At 37.3% G+C, this 18,434-nt stretch overlaps 1 protein-coding gene across 6 annotated transcripts in view; it reads left to right on the plus strand.

Moving 5' to 3' along the window:
* Positions 1-18,434, plus strand: part of KLHL32 (kelch like family member 32) — a 238,752-nt gene that overhangs the window by 200,562 nt on the left and 19,756 nt on the right. For 5 of the 6 annotated variants that reach the window (XM_049654024.1, XM_049654028.1, XM_049654027.1 and 2 more), the window contains 3 exons: positions 835-893; positions 4,147-4,339; positions 6,031-6,125. In XM_049654024.1, the coding sequence (XP_049509981.1) occupies positions 835-893; positions 4,147-4,339; positions 6,031-6,125 (347 nt within the window). Of the gene's footprint in view, positions 1-834; positions 894-4,146; positions 4,340-6,030; positions 6,126-18,434 lie in introns of those variants that run through there. The other variant, XR_007462784.1, reaches the window with a different exon arrangement.

Below are 18,434 nucleotides of genomic sequence, written 5' to 3' on the forward strand. Positions count from 1 at the left end.
AAATAAAATTTATGTTAAGTTTACTTTCACTATTTCTTTTTTTTTTAAGGTTTATTTATTTTGAGAGGGAGAGAGTGTGCACACACACTTGCATGTGTGAGTAAGTTAGGGGCAGAGAGAGAGGGAGAGAGAGAATCCCAAGCAGGCTTCATGCTGTCAGCACAGAGCCTGACATGGGGCTTGATCCCATGAACCATGGGATCATGACCTGAGCTGAAACCAAGCTTAACTGACTGAGCCACCCAGGTGCCCCTCTTTTAAGTTGTTAATGTGGCTACTGGAAAACTTAAAATTACATCTGTGATTCACATTGGTGGCTCTCATCATATTCTTCTGGACAGCTTTGGCTTTAGAATTCTTTTGATAAGTAATGCCTTTTCTTAGATATGGTTCTTCCAAAGAGATATCAAGACATTAGTGTGTTAGTATACAGAAGGTTAGAGCTTTAAAATTGCCAAAGGACAAGAACTTTCCATGTAATTCTGTCCTGGGCATAAATTGTATAGAGATTTGTCTATGTGTGCTATGTTCATTCCCACTCCCTGCTATACTTTGCCCCTCATTCTGGCCATGCAGAGCAGCTTGTCAGAATTGGAGCCTCTTGGTAATCTCAGCATACTTGTTGCTTGCTCTCAACTGGATTGCTTCTAAAATGTTTCTTGAAAATGAAACTGCTTCAACAATAAGCTTCTTAATTATGTCATGGGTTCACCACGAGGGTATACAAACAGATCTTCAGCAGTAGCTAATTTTCCTTTAATTGTATCTCATTCTTATGTTGGAATATCCTATTTCGTATTCATGAAAGCTCTAACACATGTTAATCCATTACAGGTGGAGTAACTAACACAGCACAATATCAGAACAGACTAATGGTATATGAACCTAACCAGGTAAGAATCATATAAGAAAAACTCATTACCTTAATTAAAATGAATTTTAAAAGATTTCCACAGTAATTAGTAGTTGAAATGCCAAGTCTGTACACACACGTGCATCTTAAACTTGTATAGAGAAACGGAAGCATCTGGATAAACTGCCTTTCCGTTGCTTTTTTTTTTTCCACACAAAATTTCAGCTCCTTTAGTTTTATGCTATACACAATGCTTAACTCTTTCAGAGTTTTGCATAATGTAGAAGGAAGGGTAAATATGTTGATGAGTTAAATGCCCTTTAGTTCCATTATCTCAAGTGACTGTTCATATTCAGAGGCATCCAAAGAAAGGATTTTGATTGTCCTGTTGCTATGTCCTTTTAGAAAGCGTGTCCTTCCAAGAGGGGAACATACTTATTGTTTCATTACTCCCAACTAATATAATAACTTTTATTTAACTCCGTGTAGCCAGAATGTCCTAGCAGTGTCTAGGACAAGTCTGAAGTAGAAGTATCTGAAAAAAGTGTATGTATTTCATCTAACAAATGGTGCCTGAACTGGAAGCATTTTGATGGTGTCTGTCCCTTCTTCTGTCTACTTATCATACACACTCAGTGGTTTTTTTGTCCCCAAAAGAAGAACTATTTTTACTCTCTTTCCCTTCTACCAAAATCGCAGTGGCCTTAGCAAATGTTTTCAGAATTTCACCATGTCTGTGATTTTCGTAATGTAAATATTTTTCATGATTATGACAGTATTCCAAAATGATTCGAACGTGGGATTTAACATTCATCAGCCGGAGATAACAGAACATGAAGTGACAGGTTAGCTTTGGCAGCCTGGGTCAGGATTGGCCACCAAATGTGCGTCCTGAATGACCTCAGTCAGCTTGGTATCTTTTTATTTCAACATTATTTGATTCTGAATGTAACGAAGGTATTTCTCTCTTTGCAAGTGTGTTTCCTGATGTCATTAGAAGCTGTAGATTTCAGAGACCACATGTCCATGGGCCAGATGTCTCAAGAGGGATCATTAATTGCAGTTGCTTGAGTTTGGTGCACACGTGGTTAAAGAGGAAGAAGGTGTTAACATTTCTCAAATGAGTTCTGTTTCATGTTTGTATACACACACTCTTTTTAAAAATTCTGCTGGCATATTGTTTACGGTGGGTACTGGCAAACATCACATCTGCTTGCATCTTGCTCAGAATCTCAATAACTCTATCATTCAGCCCTGGTGCTTATTTCTCTTCTAGGCCTTTGTGGAGAGTCGATAATGCCTGCCATCTGCCACAGAGCACATCGCTACCTGCCAACAGGCAGGCTGGGGTGACCTCTGCTTCCCCACCACTGATTAGTATTCACACGCTAGCTTATTAGGAATGACCCCACTAGGCCTCTCTGTTTCTTTGCCTTTGCAGAGGTTGGCGGCTCACCTGGCAGGCACGGCAGTGAAGGAAGCTAAAGATATAATCAGGGGATGCAGGCAGGCTTTATAAACCAGATGGCGTCCACAGTCCTGTGGCAGGGGACCGGACTACTAATGCACACGTTGATTCCTAATAGTGGAATAGGTTGCCTCATAGAAAGGACCTGAGGAAAGCATCATCAGAGTTTTGAGTTAAGTCCACTCATGTGAAGTGTATTGAAGATATTTCTTCACAGAACATCTGATAGAAAGGTTTGGCTACTTTATTAAAGATGACATTTGATTGGAAGGAGATTTTTAGGACATGTTTAAAAAGGGGGAGCAAGTAAATGCAAGCCTTGCAAATTGTACAAACCATTCTTTTTTAAGTATATCTTTAAAAGAGAAATTAGAAATGACCTGGTAGATAGGTCTTAGTGAATGGACCAATATTTATACAATTTTTTTTTGCTTATCCCTTTACAGCTTTGTAAACTGGTGAAATTCTAAGTATTCAAAGCATCATATGATTTTTCTAGTCAAAATCCAAATTTTTCTTGGAAAAAAGGAATCCGGGTTCTTCCTGTAGGTTAGTGTTCATGTAGAAAGGAAATGGTTAGGTTTGCTTACATGTTCATTACTTGGTTGAGATTTAAAATTAAGGTCGTATTTGATTTTCATCTAATTTTGCAGTTTACATTAGATTTTTGAAAGGAGCCATATTTAAGAGGAGTTGATCATGTCTTTCCCATTACTAGCATGACCCAGGACCAAATAGTTGAGGTTTCACCATTCTTGAAGTTGTATAAAACTTGGCTTTCTACCAAAACAAACAAACATGTGCCAAGAAATAACTTTCCCCAGTTTGGTAGAAGATTTAATTATAAATATGTTAAAGGGACTAATACAAAGGCCACGTGGGACTTTGTTGTGAAACAAGATCTTAGCTCTTCCATTGATCTTGGAAGTTTAATTTTGGACAGAACAGCAAAGTCACCCTAACCCTAGCTTATGTAGAGGCCTTGGGTGGCCAAGGATTATTATCACAATAATTTTTTAAAAGTGTGACAACATTCTTCTAAATGTTTCATGAGTATTAACTAATTTAATTCTCACAAGAAGCTTGTCGGGTAAGGTATGATTCCCCCCACTTTAAAGACAAGGAAACAGGCACAGTGAGGTTAAGTAAATTGCTTGGTGTCACACAAAGGTTACAAACTTAGGCATTCTGGATCCAGAGCCTGTTTTCTTTCTTTCTTTTTTTTTTTTTAATGTTTTATTTATTTATTTTTGAGAGCAAGAGATTGACAGTATGTGTGGGGGTGGGGAGAGAGAGAGGGAGAGAGAGAAAATCCCAGGCATGTTCCACACCATCAGCACAGAGCCCAAGGTCAACAAACTCTGAGATCATGACCTGACCCAAAATCAAGAGTCGGACACTTAACCAGCTAGGCCTCTCAGGTGCCCCAAGCACCTGTTTTCTTAATCATTATACCTAGCCAGGTGCTTTCACTCTTCCACAATTTGTGTAAGTTTTCTCATTTGGGTGAGAAACCATCAGGAAAACTTCCTTGGGCTCCCGTTATAAAATGAAAAATGCCCTATAAAATGCAACCTATAAAATGCAGCAGGAGGAAATGCCTTATGTAAGTTGCAAAATAAAATTGGCATACATGCTTCATCCACACTTGCTCTCAGGTAAGACACCCCTACCTTTTAATCTGTAAGCAACAGTCAAATACAATGCGATTGACACACATTAGAGTCCTGGCTACTAATGAGGCGCTGCTGTTTCTGCCATGGAGGTCGCCTGTTAACAGAATCCACCTGAATTTCTTTCTTTCTTTTTTTTTTCCCTCCCCCAGAATAAATGGATAAGCCGCAGCCCTATGCTGCAGAGAAGGGTCTACCATTCCATGGCTGCTGTTCAAAGAAAACTTTATGTTCTTGGAGGCAATGACCTGGACTACAATAATGACCGGATCCTTGTGCGGCATATAGATTCTTACAACATAGACACCGACCAGTGGACGCGTTGTAATTTCAACCTGTTGACTGGCAAGTACCTTTGACTAAGTAAATCAGGAAAAGCAGAGATTCAAGAAATTGCCACACTTGTTTTTTTTTTACGTCTTCAGCGCATCTCTAAATATCAAGTGCATGGTGGCAGAACACCTTGCTTTTATTAACCAGAAAGGTACCCTATTATTTATCTCACAAAATTTCACTCAATTAGGTGGCTGAGCTAGTTTCTCAGGGCCTCTCTTACCTATGTGCATCTTCTCGCTTGGCTGAGAGAGGTATGTCAAGTCCTTTCTCGTCAATAAGTATTCACAGAGGAACTTTGATCGTTAGGAGGAACCAGAGAATTAAAAACTCTTTACAGAAGCGATTTTTTTTTTCCTTTTCACTTTTGGTCCTCTTTTATTTGAGTTCAGGAGTAGAGTCTTCATTATTTGTTACTGTCACATACAGTTTCTGGCTATATTCTTCTAACAACGGAATCTTAGAGCAGTTCTGTGCCTAGGGGTTTGGTGGTATTTCTGGCCACCTACCCCTTCAAGCATTATCAAGAGTAATGCTAGGTATGGACCCTCATCTCAAAAGGGAATAAAAGGTAAGCTGTGAACAACTTACCCCTGACGTTTTTTTACGGAGTTGAAAACCTTCTTTCCCTTGTTGGCTCATATTATAAACCTCCAAGGGGATCAGGTCCTTCCCAGGCTGCTCTAATAATAGGAAAATCACAAGCCCAAAATGGTAGCCTGGACTGGCACCTGAGGACATCTTAATATGCCGAGTGGATGCTCAACCACTCACGGCTACGGCTGGGGAGGCAACACTGAGTGCCAATGTGAAAGGGTTATATGCCTTGCGTGGAGCTCTTGTTTTTGTGAAAATGATCTTTGGGGCCCACCTACAAGGACTTCACTCTCTGAGTTGCTATAGTAGTACCTCAGCCCCTCGGTCCCTGGATCTGCGATTCTGTCTGCCATAGGATCCAGGTTATTTATTACCACAGTCAGTCCTGTGTCAGCCCATCAATAAAAAGAGACTATCTCACTCTGATAGCCTCCAGGGAAGAATATGTGGTAGTGAGTTATTCTGTCTTCTTTTTTAAATGGGGGAGGAACCTTTCATCATTTTGGCGTGTCAGTATCTAGGGACTACCCTAGCTGGTCCCAGATCGGGAACTTTAATATAGTCTTAAAACTGTTGTGTATGAAAAAAAAAAAAAAAAAGGAGGGTAGTAACTTTATCAATCTTTTCTGTCATTTGTCTTCATTTGGGGGACAGTGGGGGCATGGCTCTGTTTTATTGGCTTCTTGGGGTTGCAGCTGTTACTTTACAAATGTAAGCACTTGCCTTAAAGCATTTGTAGGTACAAGAGGTATTTTGCATTTCGAAATATACCTTATTTCCACCACTGTAAGTTAATGGCATACAACATAGTATAGAACTCTTATTTTGTTATTGCTTATTATTGCTGCATTTAATGCTGTATTTACTAACCTGGCTGGCTAGTACGTGTTTTGGCTTGGTTCTGACCTGACACAGATTCATTCTCTGTGAAGGAGTGGTTAATTCTTCCCTCTGAGTACTGGGAGGCAGTGATTAGTTGCTGTGAAAATCCTGTGGAGCATACAAGTGTGCCACAGGGGGAAATTGTATCCCTCAGTGGCAAAAGGGTTAATTAAGACATGTAAGGAAAATGGATTTATTTTTTCTTTTCATTCAATTTACTTTAGGCCAAAATGAATCTGGAGTTGCTGTCCATAATGAGAGAATATATTTAGTTGGTGGATATTCGATTTGGACAAACGAGCCTCTGGCTTGTATCCAGGTGAGTGGTTGAAGTTCCTTTTGAAGTTTGTTCAGGTGGTTCAGTGAGGTTACTTTTTGCAGTACTGCTACTGAAGAAAGAGATATTTACTCCTAGAAAGAGGTTTGCGCTCCCTTTGTGTAGCTAGTTCAGTCACTAAACTTCATCCTGCTTCCTAAAAATGATGTCTAATAAATTATTGAGCCCTACTGAAGGTAAAGGTGGGGAGGAGCTTTGAAAATATATACAGTAAAACCTTGGGTTGCGAGTGTCATGCAAGATGAGCAAACATTTCTAATTTTAACTTCATAAATGAGTGATGTCTTGCAATACAAGTAGTATGTGACGCCGAATGTCACATGATCACAGCTGAGCCAATGATTCTTGAAATTCACTTTGATATACGAGTGCTTTGGATTACGAGCATGGTTCCAGAATGAATTAGGCCTGCAAACCAAAGTTTTACTGCATAATATATCCTGAAAATGGGGAAAGTGGGATACCTTTCTTTTTCTCCTAAACCAAGAAAATCTCGAAATCTTTGGTAATAGTACTTTCACACTCCCAAAACTTTACAAATGCCTCCTTTCCACTCAGTTGCTTTATTTTCTGTATTGCAATTTGTTCATTTCAATCAATTCCACCTACTAAGGTGTTCTTCCTTCCTGGCAGAAGTTGTGAGCAGTGGTAGTTTATGGTTAGTCTGATGGAGGTAGCCTCTTCCCCAGAGAACAGCCCTGGCACATCAGCACGTGAGCAGCCCAGGGGAGGCAAATTGCCCCCTGAGCTTTTCAGAAAAGCAATAGCTTTTGCTGATATACATATTCAAGGTTTTATTATTTTATTTTTTATAATTGTTACTATTGTTTTTCTGTTTTACATGTTCTCTGATGTTATTGACATGTATTAGGCCCGATTTTTCTCTTGATATCCAGAAAAATCTATATCCTTAGAACTACTCTTATTATCTAACCTTACTCTTGGGGGAATGTTTTTAACCACTGCTTCATTATCTTTAATAGTTGCAGGACTATCCAAGATTTTAATTTTTTCTACAGTCCCATCTCATAAGGTATATATATTTTCTCAAGAAACTTTTCCATGTTGTCTAAGTTTTCAAAATTGTTAGTGACTAGTTGTTTTGTTACTGCTTAGTTATATCCCCCATTATATTCATAATATTGATTTTTATTTTTCCTCTTCTCTTGATTTGTCTTGCCAGAGGTTTGTCAGGGTATTTAACATACTTCTATTAAGTATATCTATGTCAGCAGGGGTAGCATAAATATGACAACATAATAAGCAAGCTGGTCCTAATGGATGTGAGTTCTGGATTGAATAGTTAGGAGATAGTGTTGTTTGTAGTTTATTGAAATATTAACATTAAATGTATTAGTTCAAGGTATGTAAAAATGTTACATATGTATATATTGATAAATAATCACCAAAATAAATTTAGTTAACATTCATAACCTCACATAGTTACAAGAGTTTTCTGTTTGTGAGGAGAACTTTTAAAATCTACTCTCCTAGCCACTTGCAAATATTCAATACAGTATGGGTAATTGTAGTTACCATGCTGTACATTATATCCCCAAGATTTGTTTCTCTTATAAGTAGAAGTTTCTTTTTTATTGAACTATACATGAGACACAATGTTACATTAGCTTCAGGTGTATAGGCCTAGTGATTCAACAGTTCTATACATTATGCTATGCTCACCACCAGTGTTAACTAACATGTATCACCATGCAATGCTATTACAATACCATTGACTATTCCCTATGCTGTGCCTTTTATTCTCATGCCTTATTCATTCCATAACTGGAAGCCTGTATGTCCCGCTCCCCATTATCCATTTTGCCCAGCTCACACACCCACCTTCTCTCTGGAAACCACTAATTTGTTCTTTGTATATATGGGTCTCTTTCTGTTTTATATATTTGTTTTGTTTTTTTAGATTCCACATATAAGTGAAATCATATGGTATATATCTTTCTCTGTCTGACTTATTTCATTTAGCATAATATTCTCTAGGTCCATCCATGTTGTCACAAATGGCAAGGTCTTATTTTTTTATGATTGAGTGATATTCCATTGTATATATATTTTCTTTATTACTTTATTAATTAGTGGACACTTGGGTTGCTTCCATATCTTGGCTATTATTATAAATAATGCTGCAGTAAACATAGGGGTAACTTTTCGAATTTGTGTTTTTGTATTCTTTGGGTAAATAGCCAGTAGTGGAATTATTGAATCATACGGCATTTCTATTTAAAAATTTTTGAGGAATCTCCATACAGTTTCCATAGTGTTTGCATCAACTTACATTCCCACTAGTACTGCATAAGGATTCCCTTTTCTCCACATCCTTGTCAACACTCATTATTTCTTGACTTTTTGGTACTAGCCATTATCACTGGTGTGAGGTGATATTTCATTGTGATTTTGACTTGTGTTTCTTTGATAAGTGATGTTGAGCATCTTTTCATATGTCTGTTGACCATCTGTAATGTCTTTTTTGGAGAACTGTCTATCTAGGTTCTTTACCCATTTTTTAATCAAAAAAATTTTTTTTGGTGTTGAGTTGTATAAATTCTTTATATATTTTGGAGATTAACCCCTTATTGGATATATCATTTGCAAATATATTTTTCCATTAAGTTGGTTGCCTTTACATTTTGTTGATGGTTTCTTTCACTGTGCGAAAGCTTTTTATTTTGTTACAGCCTCAATAGTTTATTTTTGCTTTTGTTTCCCTTGCCTGAGAAAACATACATAAAAATATGTGGCTAAGACCAATGCCTAAGAGATTACTGCATATGTTTTCTTCTAGGAGTTTTATGATTTTGGGTCTCACATTTAGATCTTTAATGCATTTTGAGTGTATTTCTTATGTGTGATGTAAGAAAGTGGTCCAATTTCATTCTTTTACATGTAGCTGTCCAGTTTTCCCAAAACTATTTACTGAAGAAACTTTTCTCCATGTGTACTTTTGCCTTCTTTGTTATAGATTAATTGATCTTACGAGTGTGGGTTTATTTCTGGCCTCTCTCATCCTGATGCATTGATCTATGTCTATTTTTGTAGCAGTCCCATACTGTTTTGATTAGGATAGCTTTATAGTCTATCTTGAAATGTGGGATTGTGATATCTCCAGTTTTGTTCTTCTTTCATAAGTTTGCTTTTGTTATTCTGGGTCTTTTGTGGTTCCATACAAATTTTAGTATTATTTGTCTAGTTCTATGAAAAATACTGTTTTTGTTTGTTTGTTTTAATTTTAGAGTACGAGTAGGGGAAAGGAGCAATGGGAGAAAGAATCTTAATATGCTAAGCATGGAGCCCAATACAGGGTTTCATCCCATGACCCTGGGATCATGACCTGTGCCAAAATCAAGAGTAGATGTCTGCTCAACTGACCTAGCTAGCGAGGTGCCCCAAAATGCTGTTGGTTTTTTTAATAGGATTGCATTGAATATGTAGATTTCTTTGGATAGTATAGACATTTTAATGATATTCATGCATTAACATGGTGTATCTTTCCATTTGTGTTGTTTTCAGTTTCATTAATATCTTATAGTTTTCAGAGTACAGGTCTTTCACCTAATTATTTATTCCTACGTATTCCTTTTGATGCATTTGGAATTGTCTGCTTAATTTCCATTCTGCTACTTTGTTATTAGTGTATAGCAATGCAACACATTTATATATGTTAATTTTGTATTCTGTGACCCTACTGAATTGATTCATCAGTTTTAATAGTTTTTTGGTGGAACCTTTAGAGTTTTCTATGCATAGTATCATGTCATCAGCAATTAGTGACAGCTTAACATCTTCCTTACCAACTTGGATGCTTTTTATTTATTGTTTTCTAATTGCTGTGGCTAGGACTTCCATTACTTTATTGAATACCAGGGGCAAGAGTAGATATCCTTGTTTTGATTCTGATCTAGAGAAAAAGCTCTATTTTTCCCTACTGAGTATGATGTTAGCTGTGGGTTTGTAATATCTGGCTTCTACTATATTGAGGTGTGTTCTCCCTAAACCCACTTCGTTGAGACATTTTGTCTTGAATGGATGGTGAATTTTGTCAAATGCTTGTTCTGCATCTATTGAGATGATCATATGATTTTTATCCTTTGGTTTTTTTTTTTAACATTTATTTATTTTTGAGACAGAGAGAGACAGAGCATGAATGGGGGGAGGGCCAGAGAGAGAGGGAGACACAGAATCCGAAGCAGGCTCCAGGCTCTGAGCTGTCAGCACAGAGCTGGACGTGGGGCTCGAACTCACGGAGCGCGAGATCATGACCTGAGCCGAAGTCGGACGCTCAACCGACTGAGCCACCCAGGCGCCCCTTTTTAAAAAATTTTTTTTAACAGGATTTTTATCCTTTGTTAATGTGGTATGTCACGCCGACTGATTTGTGAATATTGAATCATTCATGCATCCCCTGAATAAATTCCTGTTGATTGTGATGAATCATTTTTTTTATTGTTGTTGAATTCAGTTTGCCCATCTTTTGTTGAGAATTTTTGTATCTGTGGGCATCTGGGTAGTGCAGTCAGTTAAGTGTGTTACTCTTGATCTCGGCTTAGGTCATGATGTCACAAATTGTGGGTTCAAGCCCCACAGTGGGCTCTGTGCTGATGGCAAGGGGTCTGCTTGGGATTCTGACTCTCCTTCTCTCTGCTGTTCCACAACCTGTTCTCTCTCTCTCTCTCTCTCTCCCTCTCAAAATAAATAAATAAACTAGTAAAATTCCTTAAATTTTTTTTTTTTATCTGTGTTCATTATGGATATTGGCCTGTAGCTTTCTTTCCTTGTGGTATCTTTGTCTAGTTTTGGTATCAGGGCAATGCTGGCCTTATAGAATATATTTGGAAGTCTTCCTTCCCCTTCTATTTTTTAGAATAGTTTGAGGAGAATAAGTATTAACTTAGTTGGTAGAATTCACTTGTGAACCCATCTGTTTCTGGACTTCAGTTTGATGGAACTTTTTTCATTACTGATTAGATTTCATTACTAGTAATTGGTCTGTTCATATTTTCTGTTTCTTTCTGATTCAGTTTTGTAAGAGTATATGTTACTAGAAATTTACTGTTTCTTCTAGGTTGTCCAATTTGTTGGCATATAACTTTTCATAGTAGTTTCTTATAATCCTTTGTATTTCTGTGGTGTCAGTTGTTATTTCTCCTTTGTTTCTGACACTCTTTCTGTCCTCTCCTTTTTTCTTGATAAGTCTGGCTAAAGGGCTATCAATTTTGTTTTCTGTTCAAGAACTAGCTCTTCATTGATCTTTCATATATGTATTTTTAGTCTCTATTTCATTTATTTCTTCTCTGACCTGTTATTCCCTCCTTCTACTAACACTGGTTTTGTTCACTCTTCTTTTTCTATTTCTTTTAGGTGTGAGGTTAGATTGTTTATCACAGATATTTGTTGTTCTTGAAGTATCCCTGTATTTCTATAAATTTCCCTCTTAGAACTGATTTAGCTGTGTCTCAAAGTTTTTTTAAGTTTGTTTGAGAGTGAGAGAGAGTGTGAGTGGTGGAGGGGCAGAGAGAGTGGGAGAGAGAGAATCTCAAGCAGGCTCTGTGTTGTCAGTGCAGAGCCCAACGTGGGGCCCGATCCCACAAACTCTGAGATCATGACCTGAACTGAAACCAAGAATAGGATGGACACTTAACCCACTGAGCCACTGAGGTGCCCCTGTGTCCCAGTGTCCCAAAGATTTTTGACTGTTGTGTTTTTATTTTCATTTGTCCCCATGTATTTTTTTTTCATTTCCTCTTTGATTTCCTCATTAATCCATAGGTTGTGTAGTTGCATGTTGGTTAGCCTCGATATATTTATGCTTTTCTTGTAATTAATTTCTAGTTTCTTACTGTTGTGGTCAGAAAAGAAGACTGATATGACTTTGGTATTCTTAAAAATACTGAGACTGTTTTGTGACCTAACATGTGATCTATCCTGGAGAATGTTCCATGAGCACTTAAAAAGTATCTGTATTCTGTTGGTCTGGGATAGGGTGTTTTGTATATATCTGTCTAATGGATCATTCAAAGATACTGTTTCCTTATTGATTTTCTGTCTGGGTGGTCTACCCATTGCTGTAAATGGGAAGTTAAAGTCCCCTACTATTATTTTATGATGTCAATTTCTCCATTTATGTTAATATTTAATTATTAATTTATATAATTATAAATTTAATCTATAATAAGTTATAATTTATTAATAATTAATATTTAATTTATTCATTTAGGTGCTTAAATATTGGGTGCAAAGAGAATTAAAATTGTTATATCTATTTGTTTGATTCTCTTTATCATTATGTAATTCTCTTGCTTGTCTTGTTATAGTCTTTGTTTTAAAGTCAGTTTTATCTAATGTAACTATTACTTCCTGTTTCTTTTCTATTTGCCTGGAATATCTTTTTCCTTCATTTTCAGGCTGTATGTATCTTTAGGTTTAAAGTGAGTTTCTTATTGGCAGCACATAGATGAGTCTTTTTTTTTTTTTAAATCAATTGTATCACTCTATGTCCTTTGAAATGTATAGACCATTTACATTTAATTATTGAAGGTGCTGAGAAAACATTCGACAAAATACACCATCCTTTCTTGATAAAAACCCTCAAGAAAGTAGGGATAAAAGGGCCATGCGTTGAGATCATAAAAGTCATATATGAACGATCCAATATCATCCTCGATGGGGAAAAACTGAGAGCTTTCCCCCTAACGTCAGGAACAAGACAGGGATGTCCACTCTCGCACTGTTATTCAACATAGTATTGGAAGTCTTAGCCTCTGAAATCAGACAACACAAAGAAATAAAAGGCATCCAAATTGGCCAGGAGGAGGTCAAACTTTCACTCTTCGCAGATGACATGATACTCTATATGGAAAACCCAAAGATTCCACCAAAGAACTGCTAGAACTGATTCATGAATTCAGCAAAGTTGCAGGATCTAAAATCAATGCACAGACATCAGTTGCCTTCCTATACACCAACAATGAAGCAGCAGAAAGAGAAATCAAGGAATCGATCCCATTTACAGTTGCAGAAAAAACTATAAAATACCTAGGAGTAAACCTAACCAAAGAGGTGAAAAACCTATACAGTGAAAACTATAGAAAGCTTATGAAAGAAATTGAAGACACAAAAAATGGAAAAAGATTCTATGCTCCTGGATGGGAAGAACAAATATTGTTAAAATGTCGATATTACCCCAAAGCAATCTACATATTCAACACAATCCCTATCAAAGTAACACCAGCATTCTTCACAGGGCTAGAACAAATAATCCTTAAATTTGTATGGAACCACAAAAGACCCTGAATAGCCAAATCAATTCTGAAAAAGAAAACCAAACCTGCAGGCATCACAATCCCAGACTTCAAGATGTATTACAAAGCTGTAATCATCAAGACAGTATGGTACTGGCACAAGAACAGACACTCAGATCAATGGAACAGAATAGAGAACCCAGAAATGGACCCACAAATGTATGGGCAACTAATCTTTGACAAAGCAGGAAAGAATATCCAGTGGAATAAAGACAGTCTTTTCAGCAAGTGGTGCTGGGAAAACTGGACAGCGACATGCAGAAGAATGAACCTGGACCACTTTCTTACACCATACGCAAAAATAAACTCAAAATGGATGAAAGATCTAAATGTAAGACCGGAAGCCATCAAAATCCTCCAGGAGATAGCAGGCAAAGACCTCCTTGACCTTGGCCACAGGAACTTCTTACTCAACACGTCTCTGAAGGCAAGGGAAACAAAAGCAAAAATGAACTACTGGGACCTCATCAAAATAAAAAGCTTCTGCACAGTGAAGGAAACAATCAGCAAAACTAAAAGGCAACCGACAGAATGGGGGAAGATATTTGCAAATTACATATCAGATAAAGGGTTAGTATCCAAAATCTATAAAGAATTTATTAAACTCAACACCCAAAAAAATAATCCAGTGAAGAAATGGGCGAAAGACATGAATAGAAACTTGTCTAAGGAAGACATCCAACCAACACATGAAAAAATGCTCAACATTACTCATCATCTGGGAAATACAAATCAAAACCACAATGATACCACCTTACACCTGTCAGAAGGGCTAACATTAACAACTCAGGCAACAACAGATGTTGGCAAGGATGCAGAGAAAAAGGATCTCTTTTGCATTGTTGGTGGGAATGCAAGCTGGTGCAGCCATTCTGGAAAACAGTATGGAGGTTCCTCAAAAAACTAAAAATAGAACTACCCTATGACCCAGCAATTGCACTAGTAGGCATTTATCCACAGGATACAGGTGTGCTGTTTCGAAGGGACACATGCATCCCCATGTTTAGAGCAGCAGTATCAACAATAGCCAAAGTATGGAAAGAGCCCAAATGTCCATCAATGGATGAATGGATAAAGAGGATGTGGTATATATATACAATGGAGTATTACTAGGCCATCAAAAAATGAAATCTTGCCATTTGCAACTACATGGATGGAACTGGAGGGTATTATGCTAAGTGAAATTAGAGAAAGACAAAAGTCATATGACTTCATTCATATGAGGACTTTAAGAGACAAAACAGATGAACATAAGGGAAGGGAAACAAAAATAATATAAAAACAGGGAGGGGGACAAAACAGAAGAGACTCATAAATATGGAGAACAAACTGAGGGTGGCTGGAGGGATTGTGGGAGGGGGGATGGGCTAAATGGGTAAGGGGCATTAAGGCATCTACTCCTGAAATCATTGTTTCATTATATGCTAACTAATTTGGATGTAAATTTAAAAATAATAATAATAAATAAAACAAAGTAATTATTGATAGGCATGCATTTTGCATTTTATTGTTTTTTAGTTGTTTTTGTAATTCCTCTGTTACTTTGTTTCTTTCTCTCTGTTCTTGTGATTGATGACTTTCTTTAGTGTAATGCTTGGCTTTCTTTTTATTTTTTGTGTATCTGTTTTAGGTTTTTGTTTTTGGTTTCCATGAAGTTCATATACAGCATCTAAAGTATATAGTAGTCTATATTAAGTTGATGGTCACTTAAGTTTGAATACATTCTTTTTTTTTTTTAACGTTTGTTTTATCTGAGAGAGACAGAGTGTGAATGGGGGAAGGGGCAGAGAGAGACGGAGACACAGAATCTGAAGCAGGCTCCAGGCTCTGAGTTGTCAGCACAGAACTTGATGTGGGGCTTGAACTCATGAACTGTGAGATCATGACCTGACCTGAGGTCAGATGCTTAACAGACTGAGCCACCCAGGCTCCCCAAGTTTGAACACATTCTAAAAGAACTTTAATTTTACTCCCTGCTCCACTTATGTATGTAGTCATATTTTATATCTTTTTTTATTTTGTGAGTCCCCTTAACTAATTTTTAGGATATTATTTATTTTATGACTTTTGTCTTTTAACCTTCATACTAGCTTTATGATTGATTGCTCTACTACTTTTACTGTGTATTTGCTTTTACTTGTCACAGTTTTTGCTTTCATAGTTTTCTCCTAATTATCATCTCTTCCATTTAAAGAAGTCCCTTTAGCATTTCTTGTAAGGGTGGTTTTGTGGTGATGAACTCTTAACTTTTATTTGTCTGGGAAACTCTATCTCATCTCAATTTTGAAAGATCACCTTGCGAGATAGAATATTCTAGGTTGTAGGCTTTTTCCTTTCAGCACTTTGAATATATCTTGCCACTTCCTTTTGACTATAAAGTTTCTGCTGAAAAATCAGCTGATAGCCTCCTGCGGTTTTCCATGTATATAAATAGTTGCTTCTCCCTAGCTGTTTTTAAAATTATCTTTTTATCTTTAATCTTTGACATTTTAATTATTATGTGTCTTGCTGTTGATCTCTTTGGGTTCATTTTGTTTCAAAGTTTTTGTGCTTCCTGGGCCTAGATATCTATTTTCTCCCCTAGGTTAGGGAAGATTTCAGCTATTGTTTCTTAAAAAAAAAGATTTCTGCCCCTTTTCCTCTCTCTTCCTTGGGATCCCTATGAGGTGAATGTTTGTTCACTTGATGGTGTCTCAGAAGGTCTCTTAATCTAATTTTGCTTTTTAAAATTCTTTTTTCTTTATGCTGCTCATCTTGAGTGCTTCCTATTAACCTGTCTTCCAAAATGCTGACCCATTCTACAAACACTGATGTACTATTGATTTCCTCTAGTATGTATTTCATTTCAGTTATTCTTCAACTCTGATTGGCTATTTTTTTATGTTTTCTCTTTATTAAAGTTCTCACTAAGTTTATCCACTCTTTTTCCCAGTCCAGTGAATATCTTTAAGACTATTATTTTGAACTCTTTTATCAGGTAAATTGGTTATCTCTGTTCTATTTAGTTCTTTTTCTAAAATTTTGTCTTATTTTTTTTTATTTGGAACATATCCTGTCACCTCATTTTGATTGATTTTCTGTATTTGTTTTTATGAATTAGGCAGAACAGTTACTTTTCCTAAACTCAAAGGAATAGTCTTGTATATGGTTTTCTCCTGTGTAGACTGTGTGCCTGATGACTTTGGCTAACTGAAATGGAGCTGTGGCTAGTGTGGCCTGGGGGTGCCAGGACATTCTGTGCTGGGGCTGCTTTGGGAAGGCCTGAGCTGAATGCCCTGGTCAGGACATTTTCGGGACTTGCTGCAGAGGCCAACATGGCATGATAGCTCAGGCTGAAGTGTGTGTGTACTGGGTGGGGGTGGGGGATCGGGGGGGTCCCAGTACTCTCTGCACAGAAGATATTTTGGCAGTATAGTTGAAACTGACAGGGGGGAAAGGGTATCCCAGAGTGCTCCACATGAGGGTGTCCTGGTGGTGGCTGGAGTCAAGGCAGATGTGGTTAGGGTGGCCTGGGGCATTCTGCACAGGGCATCATAGTAGAGCAGCAGAAACCTAGGTGAGGCATGGGCAGGGGGTATCCTGGCAAGTCATCTGGAGTTGAAGTGGTTTGGACCTAGAATGTTGCTGCAGTAATTTGGAGTGATGGCTGGAGCTGTAGTGAGTGCTTGCTAAGGATGTCTTATGTGTTGCACTAGGGCCATCTTGGTCAGGGAGCTGGGGCAGGTGTGGGCTAGGGGCCCAAGGCTCACTGAGGCAATATGCCAGCTAGGGTACCTAGAGACTGCTTCGAACGACCCTATCAGGTGGGATCATACAGTATTTATCTTTTCCTGTCTGATTTATTTACCATAAACACTATAAGGTCCACCCATGTTGCAAATGGCAGATTACCTTCCTTTTCATGGCTGAATATTATTCGTGTGTGTGTGTGTTCTGCATGTGTATGTGCATATGATAACAATTTCCTTATCCATTCATTCATTAATGGACATTTAGGTTTTTCCTATGTGTTGGTGATTGTAAATAATGCTTCAGTGAAGATGGAGGTACAGATAACTTTTCAAACTAATGATTTTATTTCCTTCAGATATATACTCAGACGTGGTATGGATCATATGGTAGTTTCATTTTTAATTTTTTGAGAACACCTCCATACTGTTTTTTGTAGTGACTGTACCAATTTATAGTTAGACCAACAGTATACAAGGGTTTCCTCTTCTCCAAATCCTCACCAACACTTGTTATTTCTTATCTTTTTGATGATAGCCATTTTAACAGGTGTGAGGTGATAACTCATTGTGGTTTTGATTACCATTTCCCTGATGATCAGTGATGTTGAGCACCTTGTGACATACCTGCTCGTCATTTTTATGTTGTCTTTGGAAAAATGTCTGTTCAGATCTTCTGCTCCTTTTCAATCAGACTGTTTTTCTCTGTTGAGTTGTAGCAGTTCTTTATAGTGTTTTGGATCTTAATCCCTTATCAGATATATGATTTTAAAATATATTCTCCCATTTGGTAGTTTGGCCTTTCATTTTCCTTTGATGTACAGGTGGTTTCCTTTGGTGTACAGAAACTTTTTAATTTCATGTGGTCCTACTTATTTATTTTTGCTTTTGTTGCCTTTGCTTTGTGTCAAATCCAAAAAATCATTGCCAAGACCAATGACAAGGAGTTTTCCCTGTTTTCTTCTAAGACTTTTATGGTTTTGGGTCTTACGTCCAAGTCTTTCATCCATTTTGAGTTGATTTTTGAGTATGGTGAAAGAGAAGGGTCTAATTTCATTGTTTTGCTTCTGTCTGTCCAGTTTTCCCAACACTTTTTATTGAAGAGACTATTCTTTCTCTCATTTGTATATTCTTGGCTCCTTCGTCATAAATTGAGTGTGTGTGTGTGTGTGTGTGTGTGTGTGTACATTACATTGCTTTAATAGTATAGACATTTTAATAATATTAATTTCCCCAGTCAGTGAGCACAG

Source organism: Panthera uncia, assembly GCF_023721935.1.
Source record: "Panthera uncia isolate 11264 chromosome B2 unlocalized genomic scaffold, Puncia_PCG_1.0 HiC_scaffold_24, whole genome shotgun sequence".
Classification (NCBI taxonomy): Eukaryota; Metazoa; Chordata; class Mammalia; order Carnivora; family Felidae; genus Panthera; species Panthera uncia.